We start from the raw sequence: 27,335 nt of genomic DNA on the forward strand, positions 1-27,335 counted from the left end.
TTAACTACTTGTGGGGTCGGCCGCCCTCTCTCTTAACATTGTCTTTCACCTTGCATCTACCTCTTCAAAAGTTTTCTACTAAAGACTTGACTGCAGCTACAAGAACATTTTTGCTCCTAAACTCTTGGTCCTGTACCACTGACTCTGACTCAGGCCTATCGACTCTGGCTGATTTGTTAGATCTGCTCTCACTAGATTAGTTTTCAATGAGAAATGTGTTGATGCACCTAAATCTTCTAAATCCCTCTTCCTTCCTACTGTTTTAACTTGTGGAGTGCCATTTTGCTCAGTTTTCATTCACTTGTCTTTTGGTTAAAGTGTTACTGTGCATTACTTGTTCACAAAACTTCAGGGCAGAGTTGCTAGGGGGTGTCTGAAGATATTTCGGTTTAACTTGTACTTTCCCTCCCTTACGTTGAATTGATAGAGTGCCATTTGTAGCAGGTTTTCACTGTAACGTTTTGCTCAGTTTTCACTATACCGCAAACTTGTCTACAATTGAATAGGGAGTTGTATATGCTTTTCTTTTGACTAAACTTAACTTACTATATTAACTGTGATCTATCTGTTGACTTAGAAGTGTATAAAATAAATATATATTCTCTTTTTAATACAAAACCTTGGTCAGTGTTTCCTTGCTCCATAGTACTGTACTACCTATTGTGTCAACCCTGAATACTGCTCATCTCCCTCTTGAGATAAGTCTGACTGCTCAGCCACAGCTACCAACTAAATCTTTGTGGTACAGACTGATACCAAAGGGGATTTATTGCTCTCACCTGTAGTCCTAATCTGGGGTACTGCTCCCTAAGGGAACTGCCCTGGATTCTGCCTAACACTAACATGTCAGAACATATCCCTCCAGCTCTGACATATTTTCACTGGCTTCTGTTGACTTTTGCTGCAATGGACCTTTCAAACATTCAGATGCATAAAGGTTGGAATTCTCAATATGTATTTCAATGCCCTCGCAGGACAAAGCTGCAGTGTTGAGCGATGCAGGTGCGCAGGAGACACTGATTGATTAGATGTAGTACGCAATGCTATGTCCACGCTTCCAAGCCTTTAAGAACCGAGGTTCAGACCCTCTGAGGCAAAGCCCTCGCAGGACACGGGCACGGTGTTGAGCAACACAGGTGTTTGGCAGTGATGGGGAAGTGGCGCAGATTGGGAGTGCAGACGACTTCACCCTCCTTTCTGCGTCCGCAAGGTAAGAAGGTGCGGGGAGCATTAGCACTGTTACACTCCGTGCACCCACCTGACCTTGTGCTCCTCTCCCACCGCACTCGCGTTCCTCCTGCAACCGGTCCTCGCACCCCCCCACCCACACGCTTGCTTCTCCACTGTCTACGTGCACTCCCTTGCAACTAGGCTGCGTGCGTTAGCTCGCAACTAGGTCACGTGCACTCCCTGCTTCTCAAGCCACGCGCACTCCCTCACATCTGGCCAAGCCACAACTTAAGCCGCATGCGCTCCCTCACAACTTAGGCTGCATACGCTCCCTAGTTACTTAGGCCGCGTATGTCCCTCGTAACTTAGACCGCGTACACTCCCTCGTAACTTAGGCCGCGGGCACTCCTTCCTAACTTAGGCCGTGGGCGCTCCCTCGTAACTTAGGCCGTGTGCGATTCCTCGCATTTTAGGTCATGTGCACTGACTCACATCGGAGGCCCTTGCACCATGTCCATGCTTCCCCTCCCAGTGCTCCCTACCTCCTTCTCGTATCTTCGCCCCTGTGCTCTCTGACCTAATTTTTTGTCAACCCTTGCGTGGTGCTTCCCTGGCCATTCCAGTATTTAGTGTCACAACTATACCTTTGCATTGTCTGCATTCCTCCCTTTCTAGGTTCTTCAGTTGTGTACTTTTGCATTGTTCGCATTCCTCCCATTCTAGCTTCTTCAGTTGTGTACTGTGCTTGGTGGGTGGGGTTTCTGCACTGTACTTTGACACTGCCGTTGTTCTACTCTATTGTATTGACATTGTGTTGTTCTCTACGGACGAACGGCACCCCGTTATCAACTTTTGTGCAAATTATTATTGTTCGAATGTATATTGCTGAGATTTTAGTCAGTAATCTGCAGACAGACCTGTGACCACTGGCCCCCTTCTGAATAATTCCCTTCACTCACTCGGGGTTCCAGGTGATCCAGCTGTGCGCGAGCGGCGTGGACCGTCTAGACGGTTCCTTTCAAAGGTATGACAAGCACTTTAATTGTGATGCACTTTACTCTAACATAAACAAGCCAATATTTAGTATGGGCTCATGCAGAGTCAATATGCATTTTTTTATCTATTGTTGAAATAATAATAAAATTATTCCAGTCTTATTTTTAAAAACAATGTTTTCTCTGGGTTGATCTGTTGTGCCTGTTCTGGGTTTTCTTTCATTATAGTCTGTTTTATCCTCATGTATTAAGTTGTATTGTTCCGCTTGACATGACTACTGTTTGAATACTGCCTGTAACCGCCCCCTGTCAGTTTTGAAGGAGTTACCCATCGTTTGCTCTACTGTTCTCTACGGTTTGGCCATTACCTTGCATTGCCTGTACTCTTTACTTCTTGGTTCCTTGTGTGTCTTGTGCTTTGCTGATGGTCATCGCCTGTACTTTTACTCTTAGGTTCCTTTTTGTGTAGTTTGCTTTGTTGATGGTTCTGTATTACCCTGTGTTTCTTGTTCTGTGCTCCCCTCCCTTTGTACCCCCTTGTTCCTCCCCTCCCTTGTCTTCCCCAGCGCTACCCCCCTCCCTCCACCCTTGCCCCTGCTTGGGCTCTCCCTCGCTTCCCAACCCCCTCTTTTTTGCCTTGCACCTCTATGGTACTCTCTGTCTCACTTTTGTTCTCTAACTGCTATTCTATTGAGTATCCTATCCCTCTCACTAAGTCTGGCAGAAAGAAGCTCAAGAGGGACATCCTGGTCTCCAACCGAGGCCTACCTACACCAGTGCTTCCTCCAGACAGACCCTCACCGACATCCTCTTTGTTGTTCCCTCTCCAGGCCTATGGACCCCCCATCTGTTCTCTCTCCTTTTTCTTCTTCTCCCATTAATAGTGGCACCTGTGGGAGGCCCTTCTTCCATTGCTCTAAGACCATAATTAATGCAGACTTAAATGGCACTGTCTTGGTCCAGGGCCCTTAGGCCAATCTCCTCTTTTTTTATAGACGCTACCCGCTCTTTATCAACTTCCTTTCTTCTCCTGCTATCCCTACTTACCTGCTCTGGCTCCTCTGCCACCGCCTTCCTCCGACACTTTGCTGGCACCCTCTGTTGCTTCATTGGCCACCCTGTTGCCTCCTTCTGCCGCCACCTCTCTGGCACTTTCTTCTTCATCTGTGACTACCCTGCCTTCTCTTGAGTTTTCCTCTACCCATCCTCGGGAACCTCCAAAACCTCTGCAGGGCATACCTCTGGCCTGTACCCCTCCACGGAAAGCCCCTTAAAGGTGGCAACCTGTTCCACATCGCTACTCTCGACTCTTGCTCCACTGTCAAACATTCCTCTGACTTCTGCCGTCGCCTGGAAGAGTTTGATTTGGATGTACTCGGTCTCACGGCCACCTCTGTCACAAGTTTTGACACTCTCCTTCCTGGTGGCTACAAGATCCTCTCCGAACCCAGAACCAGCCGTCCCAGCAGGGGTGCAGCCTTGATTTTCCCGATGTGCATCCCTGTTTCTGTCATTCCAATGCAGGACAACTCCTCCTTTGAATGCCTGGTCTGCAGGCTATCTGTCTCTCCTGGCCTCTCTCTCACTGTGGCCACTATCTACAGGCCGCTAACCAGGTTCCCTCTTTCTCTCTGAGTGGGCTGACCTCTCCACCTCCCTCCTTGCATCTACCTCTCAACATCTACTCGGATACCTGAACATCCACCTGGATGCTACTGGTCCCTCTTCGGGCACTTTCAAAACCTCTGTGTCTCTCTCTTTCTCTCTTTCTCACTATTCTTCCCTCTGGCCCGACTCACCGTGGATGTTCTGATCTCTTCCGACTAACCCCATCTCTAACCCTCTCACCACTCCTCACTCTTGGAGTGATCACTTTCTCCTTTCCTCCCACCTCTTTCTCTCTACCCTTCAGGTCAAGCTGACCCCAGCACTACAACCTACCTTCTCGGTCATACGACCCATGAAGCCTGTGTCAGTTGAGGCTTTCGCTGCTATTTTCTCTCCTCCTCCTACACCTATGACTGACTCACACTCGGACCCAGCCCTCTCTAAATTTCATCTCTCTATCTCTAACACTCCTGTCATGAGGATCCGTTTGAAGCCCACATTCAAGTGCAACGCTTGGTACGATTCTGACCTCGCCACCCTTAAACGCAGGTGTAGGGTGGCTGAGAGGAAGTGGAGGGCATCATGCGCACCCTCTGACAAACTGGCCTCCCGCCTGCTCCAAAGGCAGTACAGGCTCTCTATCCACTCTTAGAAGAGATCCTTCATCCAAGCCTGCGTTTCTGTGGCATATAACAACTCAGCCAAACTTTTCTAAATCTGCAAGGTGCTGGCCAATCCTGCTGCAGTCTTTACCTCTCCTGTTTCCTCCTGGGACCTCTGCACGGCCCCTGGCTTCTCATTTCACCACTAAAACTCAGGACATACTGTCCACTCTCTCTTCCTCTAACTCCTCTTCCTCCTCCTCTACCGTCTTCAGATGTTTCTCCTCCTCCTTTCTTCTCCTTTCCCCTGTTCACCCTTGACAATGTTTCTAGACAAGTCCAATCTATGAAAATCTTGTCAAAGCAGGTTTTCCCCAGCTCATCCAGAACCATCAAGGACCATATCGATACCCTTGCTCCAGCCTTGGCCGATTTCTGCAACCACTCCTTTACCACTGGAACATCTCCCACCCTCTAGCCCTCCCATGTGCACCCCCTTCTTAAGAAACCCTCTCCTGATCCTTCCTCTCTGGCTATCGCCCAATCTCCATCACTCCTTTCCTGGGCAAATTCCTGGAAAAACTGGCCATCTACCAGCTTAATCTGCATACCGGATCTGTTGGTTGTCTCCACGACCACCATTCTGGCTTCAGAGATGCAGAAGCACGGAAACTGCTCTCCTGAACACCTGTGAAGGCCTGCTCTCTAAGTTTCCTTCTGTCCTCATTCTCCTCAATCTATCCGCTGCTTTTGACACAGTCAACCATGCCATCCTGCTCAATCGCCTCTGTGACAACCTGGGTATCACTGGTCAGGCTCTGGTCTGGAGGACCTTCTTTCTCACTGACTGACCCTCCCAGGTCCAACTTGGGTCTTTCTTCTCTTCTATCTCTCTCTCTACTTGTGATGTCCCCAGGGGTTCTAACCTTTTTCCCAGGCTCTTCAACCACTACCTGGCATCTCTTGGCCACTGCATCGCTATATTCTGCTCTAACTTTCAGTGTTATGCAGATGACAACCAGCTCTCCTTCAGGCTCCCCTCAGCCACCTCTGCTCCTCATACCAGACTGTCTGACCGCAATTCAGGAATCGTGTGTCGCCAAAGATCTCTCCTTCAATGCCAGTAAGACTGAGTTACTTCTCATCAGGACACCTGCTCCCTCCCTTTCTCTCTCTCTCCGGCCACCCACCCTGGGCCCTCTTCCTTCTCCTTCCTGTGAGGCTAAGAGCCTTGGTGTCATCTTCAACTCCACCCTCTCCTTCTCTCCTCACATCTCTGATGTCTCTAAGAAGTCATACTTTCAGCTGCACCTCCTCAGAGGTATTCTGCCTTTTCTCACTTTCCCCCATAAACTCACTGTCTCCTGAGCCCTGGTCTTCTCTAGGCTGGACTATTGCAACAGCTTCTTTCTAAATCTGCCTGTCTCTACTCTTTGACCTTTACAACTTATCCAGAACAGGACTGTGAGACTTGTCCTTGGCCTCAAGCCCAGGGATTTTATCCCTCCAGCTCTGAAATCTATTCACTGGCTCCCTGTGGCTGCAAGGATCAAGTTGAAGACCCTTTGCATCATCCGAAAGGCTTTCTGGGGCCTGGGACCACACTACCTCCAACTTTCTCTTCCTAAACATATTTCTTCTCGAGCTCTCTGCTCTTCCACCTCCAACTCTCTGAGCCTCAGTGGCTTCTCCAAGCAGAGAGTGGGGGGCAGATGGCTTTCATTGGCTGGGGCCTCCCTCTGGAACAGCCTCCCTGCCTCTCTCAAACTTGAGCAGAACCACCTCCGGTTCCAGAAGCAACTCAAGACCTTCCTTTTCGCTTCTGCTTTCTCTCTTCCTCTCCCCTGCTAATGCCCCTGACTGCTCTGCGCACTGTTCACATAGCCACCCGCTGAACTCGGGCCTAGACTCCTACATGTACAGTTGCCTTTGCACTGCCTCTGGGCCCCCCAGCACTTAAGGGTCTGTATTTGTAACCCTACAGTCCCTTCTCACTGCACTTGTGAGCCACCCTCTGGCAGCACTTATTGAGTTACCTGCACTTCTCCCTCCCCCCGCCTTCCACTTCTCCACTCCCTCTTCCCCGCATTTTCCCAATTTGAATGACACAAGGCCTAGTAAGATTGTTGTTTTGTTCTCCTTCTGTTTCCCCCTCCTTGTCTTGTCGCGCCTAGAAACACTTGTATACAGGCGCGTTATAAATGACTTATATCATATAAAATCAATAAACTGGAGGTAAAATGTAATAGCCTGTTCACCTCTATTTGGCCCATCTGCCCCTTACCAATGAGATTACAAGGCCAAGCCTCTCCCATGTGGGCCATCAGATTTTCTAACACTTGTTATAGCCAGGGAGATCTCTTCTTTCTCTGACAGAAGTTTAGTTAAAAGATGTTATTCAGCCTGCCGTGTGGCCTTTGAAGTCCAGTTTCTGGCGTTATCATTTTCAAGTCTGGATCTCAGTTAGATATAATCCAGTGAATATTTATCATGTCAGACTCTGAGATAGGAGCAAGCTCCAGTAAGAATGAAATCCTCTCTTCAAAGACTAGAGTTAATGCCATTGATAAACATTTTCCTGAAACATCCCCATGATGGGTGCATCAAATGCCTACACCTGGACCACTTTCCACACCCACAAGAAAATGCTTAGTGACAGGCACAGGAGGCTCCTTATTTTCCTTAGTGAAGGGATCGTCACTTCATCTGGACTTGAGTCCTCTAGGATACCCCCTGCAACCCTATGATGATCTGAGCACCAGTCCACAGATTCCAGGAGGAAGAGAGCACACTCTGCAGAAAGAGCCAGGGTGTGCAGAAGCAAGGACAAGCATTCTGTCCCATCTCAGTTACAAGGCACAACCACCCTTGGAAAAGGAAGAATTAAAATTAGTCCAAAAAAGCATATCTTGCTGGCTGTGACAGCTTTTCACTGGCTTCTAGTGGTACATTTTCAGGCCCTTTGTCAAGAGCCCTCTCTCCCTCGATGTCACTTTCTAATGGATTGTGTCCTCCCACAGATTCCTCATCTTTGATATACCAATATCCTGCTTGCAGCTTCCGAAACCTTTCAACAGCACAGTGCGCCATGCGTGTCGTTGAGTCAACGTCCCTCAGTGGCTTCCATCCCTACACTCGGACATGATGTCAACGTGGTCTAAATAGCATGCTCCGCCTCTGTTGCCTCAGTTCCATTTTTCCTCATGCCCAGCACGCTTCGAATGGTTTGATCGCCTCAGTGATTTTTTTCAATTGTGTATTTCCATCTTCGAGTATGTCAACTCCAAAGACGGGTTTTAAGAGGTGTGCGGACTGTGATTCAAAAATGACGATCAGAGATCCGCACAGAAGTTGCCTCGGGTGTCTTGGTGTGGAGCATAAAGTTGACGATTGTGGGTTGTTTCAATCCTTGACCAGCAAAGCCTTGAAGAAGAGGAAGGCAAAACTCACCTTAGGCCGGTACGCTTCTAAATCTCCCACATCTACTCCTTCAAAAAGAAGGTTGTCCGAAAATAGTAGTCTTAGCGGTGTATCTCCTCAGAAATCTAAAAAGCCCTCAAAACCTCTAAGCACTTGAATTCCAGGAGCAAGACTCGACCCTCTTCGTCATCATCTTCTCAACGGAAAATGAAGAAAAGGTGTCATTGCTCGTCATCGGAATCCTCTCCCGACAGGAAGAAGGCACGATTTCCTCATAAATCTGCCTCTAAAGCAAAGTGGGAAGAGTTCTGTCTTCAAATGATGGAGGTGTTTTCAAAGGCGGCCCCTTCCGGTCCCTCAAAAAAGCCAGAGAAGGCTTCTGACCCTATCATTCCTCATAAGGCAGACAGGGAGTCATCAAAGGCTACCTCTCGCGCGCCTTTGAGCCCAGGACGTAAGCCGGAAGAACTTCCTCGAGAGGGGTAAACACTGTCTTTGTCTTGAAGAAAATCGAAGTCTCTTGTTCCCTTTTCCTCGGCATCAAAGGTCTCGATGCCGGGACCTTCGACATCGAAGCCATCGACTTCTGTCTCTCACCCATCAAAAGCTTTTAAGCCTTTGAAATAAAAAAAAGCCTTTTCAAGTTCCTGGTGTCTATTTTTGAGGAGGGGGAAGAGGATGATACTGATTCTCCTTTTGGGTATTCGTTTGGCACACCTAATGACATTCTCTTTGTCGTTCCTTCACCAGATCTATGGACTCTTCATATGATTTCTTTGCTCTGTCCTCTCTCCTCCTCTCCCATTAATGGTGGCACCCACTGGGAAGCCCTTATGGCCCCCTTCTACTCCTCTAAGGTTATCGTTAATGTCTAGAAAAATGACACCGTCATGGTCCAAGGCCCTCTTGACAATCTCCTCCTCTTTGATAGGCGCTTTCCTCGCCTCATCAATTTCCTTTCATCTCCTGCTGTCCCCTCCACCCCCCCTTTGACTACCTTGCCCTCTCTTCCCTCCTCTTCTGCCCCACCTCGGACTCCTTCTTCTTCACCTCTGCAGGGCGTACCTCTGATTTGTACCCCTCTCCGGAAGGCCTTTAAGGCTGGTAACCTTCTTCATCTTGCCACTTTCAACTCTCGCTCTGCTGTCAAACACTCCTCTGACATCTGCCACCACCTGGAAGAACTTGACCTCGATGTCCTCAGTCTTACCGAGACATGGCTCACGGCCACCTCTGTCACAAGCTTTGACGATCTCCTCCCTGATGGCTACAAGATCTTCTCTGCAGCCAGATCCACCCGGTCTGGAGGGGCTGTAGACCTGATCTTTCCTGAGTGGATTCCTGCCTCTATCACCCCCATGCAGACATGCTCATCTTTCGAATGCCTTGTCTGCAGGCTTTCTCTCTCTCTTAGCCACTCTCTTACCATGGCTACTATTTACCGGCCTCCTGGTCAGATCGTCTCATTTCTCTCTGAGTGAGAGGACCTCTCCTCCTCCCTCCTGGCCTCAACCACTCAACTGCTCCTTCTTGGTGACCTCAATATCCATCTAGACTCTCCTTGCTCCTCCTATGTACTCTTCCGTGACCTTTTGATTCCCTCTCCCTTTCTATCCTCCCCTCTGGCCAGTCTCACTCTGCAGGGCACACACTTGATGTCTTGATCTCCTCTGACCTCCCCCTCTCCATCCCTCAGACCACCTCTCTCTCCTGGAGTGATCACTCCCTCCTCTCCTCCCATCTCTTCCTCTCTACCCCCCAGGCCAAGCCAATCCCAACACTGCCACCTACCTTCTCGGACATCCAGTCTATGAAGCGTGTGTCAGTTGAGGCTTTTGCCGCCACCTTCTCTCCCCCCTCCACCTCTGGCTGACTCACATCCTGACACAACCCTGTCTATGCTCTACTCTTCCATTTCCGATACTCTTGATGCTCTTGCCCCTGTCATGAGTATCCATTTGAAGCCCAGAGCCAAGTGCAATTCTTGGTATGACTCTGACCTAGCTACACTTAAACTTAAGTGTAGGGTGGCTGAGAGGAAATGGAGGGTTTCTTGTTCATCCTCTGACAAACTGGCCTGTCGTCTGCAATACTGACTCTCTGTCCACACTAAGAAGAGAGCCCACATGCAAGCTGTGTCTCTGCAGCATCTAACAACTCGGCCGAACTTTTTAAAATCTGCAAGGAGCTGGCCAACCCTGCTGAAGTCTCTACCTCTCCTGTCGCCTCCCAGGCCCTTTGCATGGCCCTTGCCTCTCACTTCATCTAAAAAATCCAGGATACTCTGTCCACGATCTCGTCCCTTGCCCCTCCTCTCCCCTCTCCTTCTGTGATCTCTGGCCCTCCTACAGCCACCCCCCACTCTCTTTTTCATCCTTTCCTCTTTTCTCCCCTGACGAGATCTCTAGACAAGTCTGATCTATGAACATCTTGTCAAAACAGGTTCCTCCCTGTTCTTCCAAAACTATCAAGGACCACATTGACACCCTCGCTACTGTCCTGGCTGATTTCTGCAACCTCTCCTTCACTTCAGGAACCTTCCCCTCCCATCTGAAGCACTCTCGTGTGCACCCTCTTCTCAAGAAACCCACAGATGACCCTTCCTGCCTGGCTAACTATCGCCCAATCACCATCACTTTTATTCTGGGCAAACTCCTGGAAAAGCTGGCCATCTCGCAGCTTAACCTTCACTCTGATTCTGTCGGTTGTCCCCACGACCATCAGTCTGGCTTTAGAGCTGCCAGAAGCATGGAAACTGCACTCCTGAACATCTGTGAAGATCTGCTCTCCAACCTTGACTCTAACATCCCCTCTGTCCTCATTCTACTCGATCTCTCTTCTGCCTTCAACACGGTCAACCATACCATCCTGCGTCCTCATTCTACTCGATCTCTCTTCTGCCTTCAACACGGTCAACCATACCATCCTGCTCAACCATCTCCGTGACAACCTGGGTATCACCGATCAGCCTCTAGCCTGGCTAACCTCTTTCCTCTCTGATTGCCCCTCCCAGGTCCAACTTAGGACCTTCCTTTCATCTATCTCCCTTTCTACCTGCGGTGTTCCCCAGGGGTCTAACCTCTCACCCTGGCTTTTCAACCAATACCTGGCAACTCTCGCCCACTGCATTGCCATTTTCTGCTCCAGTTTTCAGTGCTACGCTGATGACACTCAACAAATTTTCAGGCTTCCCTCTGCCACCTCTTCTCCTTCTCTCATCTTCAGGATTGGTATGCCGCCAACGATCTCCGCCTGAATGCCAGCAAGACGGAGATCCTCCTCATCAGCACACCTTCACCCTCCTTTCCTGTCACTCTCTGGCCGGCCTCCCTTGGCCCTCCTCCTACCCCCTCCTGTGAGTCTAAGAACCTTGGGGTCATTTTTGACTCCACACGTTCCTTCTCTGCCCACTGCATCTTCTCAGAGGTATTCTGCCTTTCCTCTCCTTCCCCCAGAATCTCCCTGTCTCTAGATCCCTGGTTCTCTCTAGGTTGGATTATTGCAACAGCCTCTTTCTAAATCTACCTGCCTCTACTGTCCGCCCTTTGCAACTTATCCAAAACAGGACTGCGAGACTTGTCCTTGGCCTCAAGCCCTGAGATTGTATCTCTCCAACCCTGAAATCCCTGCACTGGCTGCAAGGATTACATTCAAGACCCTTTGCATTGTCCATGAGGTTTTGTACAAAACAAAACGTATCTAAACGGTTGCATGTACAAAGGTTCTACAAATGATAGCACCAAAAGTTCGAACACCAAAAGTTCGAACTTTTGGTGCTAGCATTGCAGGTAAGTTTAAAAAAAAGGAAAAAACGCAGGGGCTGCGGGGGTATCCCCCGCAACACCCCGCTCACTATACTGTGTGGTATATTTAGCGGGGTGTTGCAGGGGACACACCCGCAGCACACCCGCGAAAAAAAAAGAAAAAAAAAAGGGGCTGCAGGGGTGTCCCCCGCAACACCCCGCTCACTATACTTATCAGTATAGTGAGCGGGGGTTGCGGGGGAAACCCTTGCAGCCCCCCATAAAAGAAAAAAAAAGAAAAGGACCCTGCAGTGCCAGTTCCCGATCACGGAAGTGAAAGGGATCTGGCGCCGCAGGGACCCAGCGTGAAGAGAAGGTAAGTTGGGCTTGTTTATGTTGGGGGTGTGGGTGGGGGTGTGTGAAGGGTGTGGGTGGGTGGGGTGTGTGTCATGGGTGTGTTGTGGGTGTGGGTGGGGGTGTGGGTATGTACGTATGTTCGCATGAGAAGATGCAAACTTTTGGTAGCTCGCACCTTTCTCATGTGAATATTCCGGCCGTGGTAAATTCAACCGCGGTCGGATCATGTGGATTCGTCCACGAGGCTTTCTGGGGCCTGGGTCCAGAATACCTTCAGCTATACCTCTGTAAATACCTTCCCTCCCGAGCTCTTAGCTGCTCCACCTCTAACTCCCTCAGGGTCAGTCGTTTTTCAAAGAAACGCGCAGGGGGTAGATCTCTGTCTTTGGCTGGGGCCTCCCTCTGGAACAGCCTCCCTGCCACTCTGAAACTTGAGGAGAACCATCTAAGGTTCCGGAAGCACCTCAAGACCTTCCTCTTTGCTTCTGCCTTCGCTACTCCTCTCCCCTGCTGATCTGTTCTGTCTTGGTATCATGCACCTGGTTACCCTATGACTTTCGGGCCCAGGTACCTGCTCACCCTGCCACCCACCCGCACTCCTGGCAATCCCTTGCACTGGGGTCTGTATCTGTAACCCTACAACCCCCCCACATTTTTCTACACTTATCAGAGACACCCTGTCTGCTGCCTTAAACCTAGCACTTGCCACTTGCTGGCTGCACTACCACTGTTTGTTGCTTTTAATATTTAATTTAATTTATTTGTCTTCCTTGCTTAGCACTTTCCATTTCTCCCCCCCTCCCCTGCACTTTCCCCTTTCCCTCTTTCCCTCTCCCATGCACTTGCACATTCTCAATGTCACTGGGCTTAGTAAGATCGTTGTTTTGTTCTCCCTTGTTCCCCTCCCTTGCCTCGTCGCGCTCTGAAACACTTGTGTACGAGCGCAATACAAATAAAACATCAATATCAATAATGTTCCTGAAGAACTTATATTTCAGGACTCCAGGTTGGAATATTTGTCTGCGTGCTTAAAAGAGGTTAATGAGCTTGACACTTCCCCAAAAGTGGATTTTTGCGGCCTCAGACCCTACTGCTCCTCCTAGTTGGGCTTATAGGTCTGTAATGAATACGGTTACAGAGTACTTGGGGTGGGGTCGTCCTGCCAAGGACATAGTGCAGGATGATCCTACAAACATTCTACACAAGGGACCCCCCAAGGATCCTGTTTTGCCTTTTCACTCAGCCTTGAAAAACAAAATTCTTAACAACTGGCAGAATCAGATACCAAATCTGCTGTATGCAAGGATCTGGTTAGAAAATGTAAAACGTCCTCACTTGATCTGGAAATCCTCTCTAGGCACCCTACCCCTAATAGCTTGATAGTGCAAGCAGCTACCTCTACATCAAAGACAGCTGCCTACCCTACAATCCCACCTGACAGGGATGACAAGAACATTGACGCTTTAGGGAAGAGGATGTTCTCCACCAGAAGTATGGCGCTAAAGGCCATAAATGCCTCTTGTGCTTTAGCTAAATATACCTACACCTACATCTTGTGGGATGTGGTTGCACAGGCGACTGAGAATATCCCTGAAGGGGAGATGGGAGAAGGTTTTCTCAACATCTTCCAGGGTAGCAAGGATGCAGTGTGCAATCTTTCCAATCAGGTTTGGCTGCGTCTGACTGTGTGGGTCATTCTATGGCTGCTAGCACAGTGGCAAGAAGATTTGTGTGGCTGCATAAGTCAGAATTTGCTTTAGATGTGTAGTCTAGATTATTAGACATGCCTTTCGATGGTTCGCACCTCTTTGGTACTAAGGCTGATGAAAGTCTTGAAAAGCTTCAAGCTTCCAAGGCGGCTGCTAAATCTCTAGGTCTGGCTATTCTTCGGCCTCAGCAGACTCAGTCAACCTCTCAAAGTTGGAGAGGTCGCTGCTTTAGTTTTTATTCCTCATTCTGGAGGACCAGAGGACAAATTGCTCAAAGAGGCCAGAGAAGATTCCCACGCGAAGCACGAGGACGTGAGGGTAGAGTTGCGCAAACAATTACTGCCTCTCTAGCTTCTGCTGCGGCCACAACTCCAAAATCACCTTGAGTCCTTAACTCACAAGACTCCAGTGGGAGGCCAACTAACCCAGCATTTCAAAGAATGGCAAAACATTACTTCAAGTGGTTGGGATCTGCAGACAGTAGCCCAAGGGTACTGTCTCCCATTCTTAATGAGACACCAGATTGCACTCCGAGCAATCACTCTCTTTGGAAGCCAGACCCTCTACTTCTGCAGGAGACCCTATCCCTGCTTGAGAAAGGTGCAGTGGAAAGGGTACCTGTAGTGGACAATAACAAGGTTGGTACTCCACTTATTTTCTGGGTCCCAAGAAAGACAGAGGACTGCGACCCATTTTGGACAGGTTCCTCAGGAAGGACAGACTCAAGATGGTGACTCTTTCGCAGATCCTACAGGCCCTTCGGCTCCAGGATTGGATGGTGTTAATCGATCTTCAGGATACTTACTTTCATGTGCCTATACATCCCAAAGCACAGGAAGTACCCGAGGTTCGCCATTGGCAGTTCTCACTTTCAGTTTTGTGTTCTGCTTTTCGGGCTCACCTCTACCCTGAGGGTCTTCACCAAGTTGATGGTGGTGGCAGCGAATCTACATGTTTCTCTTCCTAGACAACTGGCTGATCAGAGCTCGTTCACCCGAGCAGGCTCTGGAACATCTGAACAGCACCTACCACTCTCTCCGCAGTCTGGGTTCCCTCTCAACTTCAAGAAATCTTAGATGATGCCTTCCCAAAAGCTTCAATCCATTTGAGCATTCCTGGAATCTTCCTCAGGAAAGGCTTTGCCACCCAAGTTGAGGGCTCGTTATATTTAGCAGATGGTGGAAACTTTTCAAAATGGCCAACATCTACCAGCCTTCAATTTTCTAAGGTTTCTGGGCCTCATGGCATGCTGCATTTTTCTGGTGCCAGAAGCCCACCTAAGGGTGAGGTCCCTACAGTGGGCCCTCTGATTCAATGATCACAGTTCTTTGGCAGGATGATGGACATTCTTTAGGTTCCGAGTAAGGTGGGGCAGGATCTCCTCCTGTGGGCCTGCAACGAGAATGAGATGATAGGGGAATATTTTTGGCAACCCTGGCTGGAGATAACAATAGTTACGGATTACACTCTACCAGGATGGGGAGCCCCCATGAACAATCTCACAATCAGCGGACATTGGTCTCCATCGGAATCCATACTACACATAAACCTTTTAGAGATGAGGGCAATCAGACTGGCGCTGATGGCCTTTTTGCCATCCACACAGGGAAAGAATGTCCTGATAATGACAGATAACACAGTGGCCATGAATTATCTCAAAAAGAGAGGGGAGGTGTAGGGTCACTAACAGTGTGCAGGGAGGCAATGCAGCTCATCTTTGGGCGCTTTAAAATGGGATCTCTCTATCGGCTGTTCACCTAGAAGAGAACACAAAGGTGGATGCTCTGAGCAGAAAGAGCACAGTCTCCCACAAGTGGGTGTTAGCTCAGGATGTCCTTCTAGACATCTTTGTCCTTTGGGGAACCCCTCAAGTGGATCTGCTCACGTCCAGTATCAACAGGAAATGCAACCATCAACGGAATTTTATCAGATAGGAGCTCTCAGGGATGTGTTTATAGTGTACTGGAAATTTCCACTGATATACGCGTTCCCTCCAGTCCCCTTCATTCCTCATGTTATCAGGAGTTTGAGGACGTTCAGGAAATCCATGATCCTGATTGCTCCGGATTGGGCCAGGCGGATGTGGTATCCTTCTGCCCTCCAGTTCTTCTTCCTCAGAGAGCAGACCTGCTTTCACAAGAGCGAGGCCGTCTTCTGCACCCAGAAATCAAAACCCTGAATCTTGACGCCTGGTTTTGGAGAGGTTAAGATACAAAGGGCCTCATCACGAGTTGGGTACTACCGCCGGATCACGGGTTGGGCGCTAAACGTTACTTCCCATTAATGGACCCAATGGGGAAGTTCTGGTGCAATACCACCAAATTGGCATTTTTCCTGCGTGTTTACCCCCAGCTCTGAGCTGGGGGTAAACACGTCAGAGTCGAGATTGGGTGGAGTAAAAAATCTGGCGGTAACAAAGTTACCGCCGCATTTAAGGGCTACCGCCCGACTCGTGATGAGGCCCAAAGACTGGGATCTCCCAGAAGATGTTCTGGAGGTGTTGCTTCCGGCTAGGAGGCCAGCAGCAAAAGCATTATACAGCTGCCATTGGAACAAGCTTTGCAGCTGATGTAGAGCTAAAGATATTGATCCTTTTGCTTGTGACACTCCTACTGTACTGTGTTTTCTGTTGCACCTAGCCCATCAGGGACTGCAGGTATCTACTGCCAAATAAAATCTGGCATCATTGTCTATCTTCAAACGTATGCCAGAAAAGGGGGCTTATTTTAAGGTGGCCATTGTCATACAATTTCTGAAAGGTCTAACGAACATCTTCGCACCGGTCCGACAGCTCAGGTTATTGACTTTAAAAAACATTTTTCTGGTGGCTATCATTTCTGCTCTCAGAATGGGTTAGCTTCCGGTGTTATCGTGCAAACTCCCTTTCACACTACTTTTATCTACAGGGAAAGTTGTTTTTTAGGGTTCGCTCCTCCTTCCTTCCTAAAGTGGTGTCAGAATTTCATCTGACACAGAAAATAATGTTACCAAATTTGTATCCGCCTCCTCGTCCTTAAGGAAGAAGAGGGGTTACATCGGCTAGATCCTAATAGAGCTTTAAGCTTCTATATAAGCAAATGAGCTATTATCAGACAAGGCGCCCAATTATTTGTTTGTTACACCGAACATAGATTGGGTCAAGCTGTGACCAAACAAACCTATCATGGTGGATCATATTTCAGAAAGTTATTCTTTGGTTGGGAAGATTGTCCCTGGCAATTGAAGGGCGCATTCTACCAAAGGTCTGGCAACTACTTCAGCCATACAAAGAGGAGTACCAGTGCAGGATATCTGTAATGTCATAAACTGGTCTTCGTTACACACCTTCTCAAAACATTACTGCCTTGATTCCTTGTTGGGTCTGGATGGCAGCTTTGGGAAAGCTGTTTCACACAGTATTAATCATTAACAAAATCCACTGGTCCCACTTCCATTTTCAAACTGCTATTGGAGTCTATCAAAGATGAGGAATCCGTGGTAGGCCACAATACATTAGAAAATGAAATTACGGACCCCACGTAATGTTTTTCTACTGGATGTTCCTCACACAGATTCCTCATCGCCCTCCCAGCCTACCCCCTGACTCTAGTTGAATTTTGCTAAAATTAAACATTCCTCTCTTTCAACGCCCATGGGGTTTTTGAATCCTCAATCCGGCTGTGCAAGACGAGGTGAAAAACTTGAACGCCGCAATGGGCGCAGTGCGTGCTATTTATACCAACATCGAAGGCATGTCTGAGTGCAGAGATGGAAGCTGCAGAGGCACTTTGACTCGACAACATGCACAGCGCACTTTGCTGTTGCAAAGCTTCTGAAGCTGCAAGCAGGATATCAGTACATCAAAAATGAAGAATCCGTAGGTGGAACATCCAGTAGAAAGAACATTACCAGGGCTAAGTAATGTGTTCTTCTCTCACTATCAACCTATAAGGACAGCCACCAGAGCCCTTAAGGCAAAGTTCTTGTTTAACACAAAGTTCCAGAGAATGCATGATGATGGTAGCTTCTTGTTGTAATGGTATAAGGTTTGAGAGCCTCTAGATTTGTGCAATGAAAGATCGTGGGCCTCATTACAAGCCTGGCGGTCCTGAAAAAGGGTGCCGGTAGCAACGTGCCACCACCCCAGTTCCAGACCGCCAGACTACAAGAATGCCTGCAGGGGCCGGCGCTCTCGGCAGGTCTGACCTGCCGGGAGTACCGGCCCCTACAGGCATGGTTTTCACAGAAGCAGTAGCACTGTTAGCAACCTTTGGGTCTCCACGGGAATGGGGACTTACACTTTCTGCCGCCTGACATCCCTGCGTGACGCCACCTGGAATATCCCGGTGGCACTGAGATATCAGGCGGCGGAACGATGTTATGAGGTCGGCAGCAACCCACCAGTAGAACCGGCGGGTTACCGCCAACCTCGTAATGAGGCCCCATGTCTTTTTTTGCTAGTGCTTGAAGACTAAGCTACCGTTTCACTAGTGCCCCATTGTGTGTGGATCTGTGCTCACAAACCGCAAATTAAATAATACAAATAAAATAAATGAGTATGCTAAAATGCATGACATCTATTTTTAGTAGCATGATAAAAAGAATCATTTAATTTAAATAATTGCAATTACTTTCTTAAATATTATACATATGTTTCATAGTATTTTGTGCTGGGCATTTCTATCCTGAGTGGACAGAGGCATCCTATTAGAGTACACTTCATTTTGTAAGCAATGCTGCCTCTTGTCCTCCAGCTTTGTGCACTTATTGGCCCTGAACTCTTCCTTAATGTACACATTTCAGCAGCTCTTTGGCTTGGTGAACTTAAAAGCTTGACGTTTTATTAAATTGTGTGGATGGCTTGTATATATTACATCTGCTTCCCATTCCCCGTTTTGAATGCTTGGTGATGTTGTTTTTAAAGGTTTAATGAATTGCTTTAATAAAAGAAATTCTGAAACAATTTTGCCAACGTGCACATCCTAGAATTCACCAGTCGCAGCCAGTTCATGTCATCTTTTAACACTAACTGAAACTAATATCTGTCTAATGTCTCTGCAGATACTGTTCCGTGGGCTGATGTGGAAGGGGCATTAATTAGGGAAGCTCTGTCTTCAGGACATTATTTGGTGGCAGATGTCGGTCTTCCCAAACCCTACTATGAGATTGTTATGATTGGGATAGCGGGCAAGCCCAAAGATCGAACTATGAACCTGCAGGACATTCGTTACATCCTCAAAAATGACTTGAAGGTGAGAGAGCTTTTCAAATAGTCTTGTATTCAAATTGCACAAGCTGTCACTACATTTTCTTTCATTCTTCTTGCTTTGGATCTAAAGTATTTTTGTACATTTTTCTGTTCTGTCCAATCTCCTCTCCTAGAGTCAATAAACAGGAATGTTATTTGCACATGTTCAAGAAAAGGAGCATGTCACATGTTCCACCCTCCTATGCGTTTGTTGGCCTCTCTTTCTCTAGTACCTAGGGCTCCAGCAGCCGTGGTCTACTTGCACTCTTTGCAACTCACTGTACTTTGAACTCTTAACTGAGACTCATTTTCTGAGTTCCCCACCACTGGATCTCATTTATCTGAATCACATAGATTACAATTGTATATATCAATATTTCTCTGATTGCCAGCCATTGATGCAGTGGTGTCATGTAATTTTGCAGTGACATTTCCACCAACTGAACACAGCAAAACAGTTTTAGCAGCTGTGGAATGGTGTACAATTCCCTGCATTGGTGCAGTTTATGTTGATCCGGTCATCAGAACTTGCTTGGATGAGGAAATGCAGGTGAAGGTTCAAATAAAGGTTACCTTTGTTTTTACAGTCATTTTTTTATTCATTTTCATTTTGTCCCCAATATTCTTTTTGTACCGGAAGAGCTCTGTGGATAAATGCCCCACATCTAAATCATTTATTAGAACCTGCCATGAAATGCTGCCAAAGCCTAAATCTGTTTTAGCATTTCCAATGCTACTTGGCAAGCTTAATTCCATTGGAATTATTTCTGAGGTTCCTATACAGGACACATTTACAAGAACATGAGCGTGCTCCAAGATTCCTTCAGGGTTTTATTTTACCAGGTCTTTGTCATGATCCATGGAGAGTGAGCTACTACAGATGCCAATCCTTCTAACTCCTGACGAGCTCCCTGTCTGAGACCACAAATATGCACCCCTTGTACAGGGGAACAAAACCATGGAAGGTAGAGGCCATAGTTCTCCCCAGAATCCCAGTAAGGAGATGTAAGTTCTCCCCAGTAAGCGCCTTCCTGGCCCACTACTGGAGTTCCATGAGAACCTTCTACATTGCCTAACAGAAAACCTAAAACTCACCTCCAAAAGCATCCGTCTAGGTGACCTTAATCTGGGGTACAACGACAAAAAGGACAAGCCAGCTAAATCTCTCTCACTAGCCTTAAAAGAATTCGGCTTTGACCAAAAAATAACCTCACCCACACACAACAAAGGCCGTATCCTGGATTAGATAGCCGACCACAACTGTCACATCGCCATTAATTCCATCACCCCGACTCCTAGGTCAGATCACCACATCATTCACTTCTTCATCCCCGTCGCATCTAACACCAAAAAGCCCAACCCTATCCCCCCAGCACTGGCAAGATGCGCTAAAAATCTTACTAAAGATAAGATTATACCCCACCTATACATCCTTTCCACAGATCTCAAGTCCTCCGACCCATCAGAGCTAGCAGATATCTACAAAAGCACCATAAGCACTGCCATTGACGCCAAACAATTAAACACTCAAATACATGGTTCTCCACTGAACTCAAAGATCTCTGCTCACAGAAAAGAAAAGCACTGAACTCCTGGCAGAAATCCCCTTCCCCAGCCACCCTACATGCAAAAATTAAGGATCACCACAAGAATCTATGACAGCACCTCAAATCTACCATCACCACGAACCACCTGCCTACCCTCAGCACTGGGCCCCCCTCCACCAAAGCCCCTACCACCCCATTCAAATTCAGGGAGGTCACAGAACACGAAGTTATTGAGATAATGAACACGATTAAACCATCCAATTGCAAAGGAGATCCATGCCCTGCCAGTCTGATTAAAGACTGCACTGAAACACTCGCCCCCTTCCGCAAATCTTTCATTAATGCATCCTTCAACGCCAATACAGTTCCAGACAGCCTAAAAGAAGCCTTGGTGCGCCCACTTCTAAAAAAACCTACTCCCGACCCAGAAGTGGCTACCAACTATAGGCCCATCACCACCGTCCCTTTCCTGCTCAAGATCCTGGAAAAAGTTGCCTACACGCAAATCCAGGAATATCTTGAAACCAACCATATTTTAGGCAAAAGACAGTCAGGTTTCTGACCAGGTCACGGGACAGAGTCAGCCCTACTCGATTTAAAAATACAGCTTGCAGACATTATGGATAAGGGCAAACCGGCACTCCTTCTCCTACTGGATCTATCTGCCGCCTCATTTCTAAATGGTAGACTCATGAAAGTCTTCTCAGACACTGCCTCGGCAACCCCTACCATCATCCACTGCGGCGTCCCCCAAGGCTCCTGTACCGCCCCCACTCTCTACAATATATTTACCCTCCCTCTCTTCAACGACCTCGATTGTCCTAGGCACCTCCGCCCACAACATAAAAAAACTCCAAATCACGCAAAACAACGCGCTCCGGGCAGCGCTGACCATTCCCAAAAGGGAACACATCTCTCAAGCAAGGAAAGATGCTCACTGGCTACCGGTAAAGGAACGCATGGGGCCTCATTACGAGTCAGGCGTTAAGGGTTGCCCCTATGGGGCAAAAATGGGAATGGGGAAGGGCCATGGCGGCATGGGGAATTACCACTCCGCCAACCTCGGAATGGGGTGGTAATTCCCCATTCCGCCATGGCGGAGTCGGAAAGTTACCATCCGCCAGGGTCGTAATGAGGCCCATACTATTTAAAGCCATCACACATAGATGCCTCTCACTGGACGCCCCACCCTATCTCGCAGAAAGCATCACACCTAAAGCCTCCATCAGACCCACCAGAGCCCACCGCACCAACATGATCCATGTTCCCACGTTCCAAAGGTCCAGGGCGGGAGGATCCAGCTTCCAACACCTTGCACCTAAAAACTGGAACTCCTTACCTACTTCACTAAGGAATGAAAAATCATACCCCACCTTCCGCAAAAACCTAAAAACCCTTTTATTCCGCTAAAGTCTATCCACATGCACAGTTATGCCTGCACTGTAACCACAGCATAGCATAATCCCTAAGTTCAATGTCTCACGGTCAATGTAATGTTCCCAAACACAGCTGTGCTTGCATTGTAACCACAGCAAAGCATAACCCTCTAACTTCAATGTCCTACTGCCAATAACTGTTTTACTCTGTTACTCTATACCTATGTTATGTTTAAGATCAAGCCTGCTGTAACAGTGCCACGATGCCCCAGGGCAGTTCTGTGCACTTTATAAATGCAAATAAATCAAAATAAATAAATTAATGATCAGTACCTGACTTACAGAGTAATAACCTGGACATTTGGGCCTCATTACAAAGTAGGTGGCCGTGGAATGAACAGTGCCGGTAAGGGACCGGCACCGTTCATTCCGGGCCGCCACATTACGAGGTCTGCAGCGGGTTCCGCTCTGGACGCCTGGCCAGACCAGACGTGCAGAGCGGGACCCCCTAGCAGACCAGGATACTAACAATGGCCCGTCATTAACGGGCCCGTTGTTAGCATCCTCCCCATTCCAATTGAGCCCTATGAGGGCTCAAATGGGAATGGGGATGTACCGGGTCTGGGTCCCGAGAATGGGAATTACCGGGCCGGCTAAAGTCAACATGGCCCGGTAATTACCTATTTCTGGGACCCGGACCCGTTACCCGGTTTGTGGGTAGCCATACCGCTAAAAACGGCATGGCTACCTCCAAACTCCTAATGCGGCCCATTGTGTATATGAAGATCAAACGTTGTACACAGAAGAGACCCAACCGGTGGCTTGACTCTGCTGACACCTGCTTCTACCGCTCCTATTCCTAATAATGTGGACCAGAAGGTGATTTATTAGAAGTCACCATATAGTCAGGTAAAATAATACCAGGGAAAAACCTCCAGAGCCGTGGTAGAAAAGCTCCAGAAAATGAGATGACATACAGGTCGTAAAGGAAATTAAGAGAGAAACTACATGCTGGACAAGCATGACATGCAGTCAGAGCTGTTAGAAGTGACACTGGCATGGGAAGCGCAGAAATGCCCATGCCCATGCACAGAACAAGAACTGCACCAATCAGTAGGCTCGCGGCGGGAGGACAGGACAAGAGTGCAAGGTGGGCAGACAGAAAACACAGGATAATCACAGCCAAAAATCCTGGAGCTGGGCATCTCCAGCAACAACGAGGGAAACCAAGACGTTGCCAAGCATTAAAGTACTGGTCCGTCCTCTAATTCCAGAGTCATAAGGCCTCATTACAAGGTTACAGGTAGCCTTTGCCGGTAAAATGGTTATAGGCAAACTCATAGTAGAATTAAACCTTGAACCGCTGAGTAATAGCCTATGTGGCCCATGCACACTGTAACCCATGTACCTTGGACAGACTAAAAAAGGGAGGTTATGAGGACCATTCACCAATTTGTCAGATGCACCACAGAGGGCATTGTATTATATTTAAGTCAGATTATCCACTACTTATCCACTTACAGAAGGTACTGCTGTTCTGAGTGCGCCCCACCTTTTCATTTAAAGCTTTTCAGTGGTGTTGTCTGTCTAAAGGAGGACACTCTTCTATCAATGGAAGGTAATAATGGGCATCATTCTGAGTCGGCCGGTTCGGTAAAAAAGTACCGGTATTCATGCATACTAGCATTTTACCAGGCCGTCCAACTACAGGTTTGTCGGTGGGGCACCTGGGTCACCTCTAGCTAAAAGCTGGAGGTAACGGGTCACCTCTAGCAAAAGCCAGGTGGCCTACTGGCAAAAAATGGCCTCATTACTGGTACCAGTAATGCCTTTGCCGGTAATGGCAGCAAATCCCCTCATGGAGTCCTATAGCGCAAGTGCAGGGAGCCATGGGACGCGTACAGGATGGTTCTTGCTGTCACACAATATGCACTCAGGGCTTCCTTTTGAAAAATAGTCTCTTGATGGACACGGAACGTTCGAGTCTCCTGTGATCAGTCCAACCCATGATTCTGGAGGAAAGGGGATTAACAACTTGTATTACAAGAGATCATTCAGTGACTAGTTTATACTTATTTTGTTTTACATTATGAAAGATATACTAATGATTTTTTTTACCTAAACAAAACGTGATGATGGTGACACTGTTGTTGATGTGAACTTCGTTAAAATTAAGGTTTTGGTTTCGCAAAGCGAAATCCTCATCACATTATCACTAACTGGGCTCTAGTCTTAGATGCCAAAGATTCAATTTGGGGGGGCATGTTAATCACATATAAAATCCCTGCAAAATGTTCTCTCAAGGTAGGTCTGACGAGCATTGGTGTGGCTGTGTAAGAAGCCCTGCACTGCTTATGAGTTTTACCTTATTTGCCAACGATGAAACTCTGACATATTTAACAATTGTATGCATTATCAGTGAGACTGCATTGATGAAGTGAGGAAAGAAGTTGTTAATTTCAGGGCAAGGGCATTGAGAACAGTGAGAGAAACTATTACCCACCTGGATCTAGAAAAGTATCCAGAGCAAGTCCGGGAATCTTAGGGCTCTTTCTGATGAGTCTGGTTGAACCACTAGGAGGTGCGTGTCTGACAGAGCATCTGCTTTTGCACCCTTCTGCCAATGATTCTGATCCATCTGCATACACAACAGAGAATGATTAAGGAGTCACCGCATATGTGTGATGAAGGCATGGGAACTTGGGATCCAACTGGGTTTCTGTGCCTTTCACCACAAGGATGCGGTTTGGCAAATATAGTGGCCGTAATTGCTCCTTTGAGTCCCACGGATAATGGCCACTTTTTCCTGCTACAGATAAAATTGGTGTTATCACTTTATCATGCCTGTATACAGGGATCCAATTCTGATCCCTTTATGCTTGCATAAGTATTTCCCAAATGCTGCAATGACCATGCATGAGAACTCAAGAACATTGTTTCCACACCACTTGGAAAACTCTTACATTTGTGCTCGTCAGTATGGCGCAGATGCAGTGAAAAGCACAGAGTAACTTTGGATCCAGCCTTGTGCACCCACCACGTCTGTGTAGGATTCTGAGATGAAAACCTTAATAGATCTGAAAGGTTTACCACAAAAGTCTGACCAAACTCTCACTTTGTAACAAATCTGAGTAGTCAGGCGTAGACTAAGGAGGTCAAGGGTTTAGTGTGAAGTACAATGAACAAACACAAGAGATTGGCAAGCATTAGATTGTTCAAAAAATAAGTATTTTTTGAGCAACAAAGATATAGTAAGTCAAAGCACTTGAAGATACGGAAAGCAATATATACATGTACAGAATCGTAGTTATGTGCCCAGAAATGTGACACAAACCACAATTTTGAATTGACACAGCTTCAATTGCAAACTATGTCACTATGTCCTACCTACAAAGGAGCAAGAAAATGTTAAAGTACATTTTCATAGGCCGCACAATGGTTTAAGGCATTAAGAGTTTGGGCCTCATTAGAAGTGCGGCGGGAGTGTGGTACAAAATGTCGGTAAATCGGAAGTAACTCTATTACCAATCGATTACCGCACCGACATACTATAGCAGAACTACTACCAAAAATCGTCAAAATCCGTAGAATTACCACTGGCGGAATTACCGCCAGCGGTAATTCTGGCAAAATCCTCATGGAGTCCTATCGAATGCATAAAAGGGCACTAACACCGGCATATCATCACGTGTGATCTGGCAGTAATTTTGCTGAACTAAGTGACAGTAACTTAAATTCGTTGAGAGTCCAGCCCTATCCTGTTAACACGTTTTCTACATTCTGTAAGGTAAGTAACCATGTTTTTTCTGCTTAAGGGGGGTTTGCAAATGTAGTCAACATTGGAATCAATGGCGCTCAATGTGATAGATAGTTATTGAGTCAGTGCAATTATTTTCTTTGATAGCAGAGCTGAAAGGATAGCTCGGGGGCAACGCGTTTGTGTTGGTTGCAAGACAACGCAGAGTAGCACAGTTCAAATCCTGGTCCATCCTGGTCCTGCGCTTCAGAACATTACAAATGTGTAATTAATTAATTAGGTTTCCCATTTAGGGAAGCTCCCAATCCTAGTTGTCTTGGGGACCGCAAAATAAGATTCCTATGCTCAGTTCCCACCACCAACAGCAAGGCAATGACAGCTGGAACATAGGACTTTGTGCAAGTTTAAATGAATGTGGACCAAAGCGGCAGGAAATCAGGTAAGTAGCCAAGGCCCTGTAACCCCCATCAAGACGAATAGCAACCATGGGTAAGCCAGGGCTGCTAGGGACAACTGCTCTCACTGTAGGGTCTGGCTTTTTAGGTGTAGGGGTCAGCGGTGCAGAGTGTTCATACAATGGCAACTTTGACAGCTGAAAGTGGTAGTTTGGTGATCTCACTCAGCAACCTAGCAGAATTAATTACAATTAAGGCAGGACTTGGCTGTGGTTAAAGAAGGACCTCTGTGCCAACTGCCATGACATTGGCGGACCCCCCAGGATACTTCAGACACCATAATCAGTTAGAGTCACCCTGCACATGTTCTGCAGGCATGTGGACAAATGGCCACAAGAGCCAGGCTCCAGAAACGCTTCTCTTCTTAGTGCAGAGTAGCAGCTGAGCCTACCAGTTTAATGGAAGGGTGCACCGTGTAAGGCCCCCCTCTCACTTCTCCTCGGAGTGGAAGGCTTGGCGAGTCAGCAGCAGTCCTGCAGCATCCCTCATTGGCCGCTTGGGCTTCTGATTGTTGGCTCCAGTGGTTGACTGAAAAATGGCTCCAGATCCTATCCAGATATTCAAAATATTGAGTTGTGGGGAACCCGTCTCCCCTATTAGGGAACTGCAACATTCAAACTCTGGGCAGCTCTCCAGTCATGAACAGCATCTCAGGTGTAGCTATGTCCTCACACAAGTTAGGATGTGTATTTGGGCCATCTGCAGCACCGTACCCAACCAAAACCAGTTGCTTGTACACAAAGAGTCTACTTCCCGGGCTCTGTCCAGAGCCTACATAGAAGTTACCCATATAAGGCCACATTCTACTCATGACCTAGAGGAATGTGCCCACAAGGACAGTGAAGCTGAAAAAAGACAGGGCTTTAAACAACATTGTCGGCAGCCATGGTGAGCACTGCAGTGCACAAATGGCTACCATGTGGTAAACCATCTGGTAAACCATAAAACGTGCAAAGATCACAATGAAGGTACCACTGGCACCATTCTGCCTGGGCTTCACGAAGCATGGGGAAAAACACCCATAATCCGAAAAGAATGGAAATCAAGCTCTCCTTGCACTGCTCTCTTTAAAGGGGATCGTAGAGCTGCAGTGCACTAATGTGGGTGCAAAGTGCCCCTGCACTCATAGCCTTAAGAACTTACCAGTGTCCCCAAAATGATGACGTGTATTAAGACAGTAGTTAGTTAGGTTTAAAAAGACCTCACACCCACAAATCTAGTGAGGGTTACCAAATAGCAGATATGCTGGGGGGTGGTCAGTCAAAATCTCGAATACAAAAGGTCGAAAGACAAAAATCTCGAAAAAATAAGGTTGAAAAAAAAAGTCGAATTCCTTTTTTTTAATTATATATTTATTTTGGGGTCCGGG

At 47.4% G+C, this 27,335-nt stretch overlaps 1 protein-coding gene across 1 annotated transcript in view; it reads left to right on the forward strand.

Moving 5' to 3' along the window:
* The first annotated feature begins 11,525 nt into the window (after nucleotides 1-11,525).
* Nucleotides 11,526-27,335, forward strand: part of TEX14 (testis expressed 14, intercellular bridge forming factor) — a 116,288-nt gene continuing 100,478 nt past the window's right edge. Inside the window, exons 1-2 of the mRNA XM_069613932.1 lie at nucleotides 11,526-11,583; nucleotides 18,645-18,835. Of these exons, the coding sequence (XP_069470033.1) occupies nucleotides 11,526-11,583; nucleotides 18,645-18,835 (249 nt within the window). The remainder of the gene's footprint in view (nucleotides 11,584-18,644; nucleotides 18,836-27,335) is intronic.

This window comes from Ambystoma mexicanum, chromosome 9 (assembly GCF_040938575.1).
Source record: "Ambystoma mexicanum isolate Mex_15411 chromosome 9, UKY_AmexF1_1, whole genome shotgun sequence".
Classification (NCBI taxonomy): Eukaryota; Metazoa; Chordata; class Amphibia; order Caudata; family Ambystomatidae; genus Ambystoma; species Ambystoma mexicanum.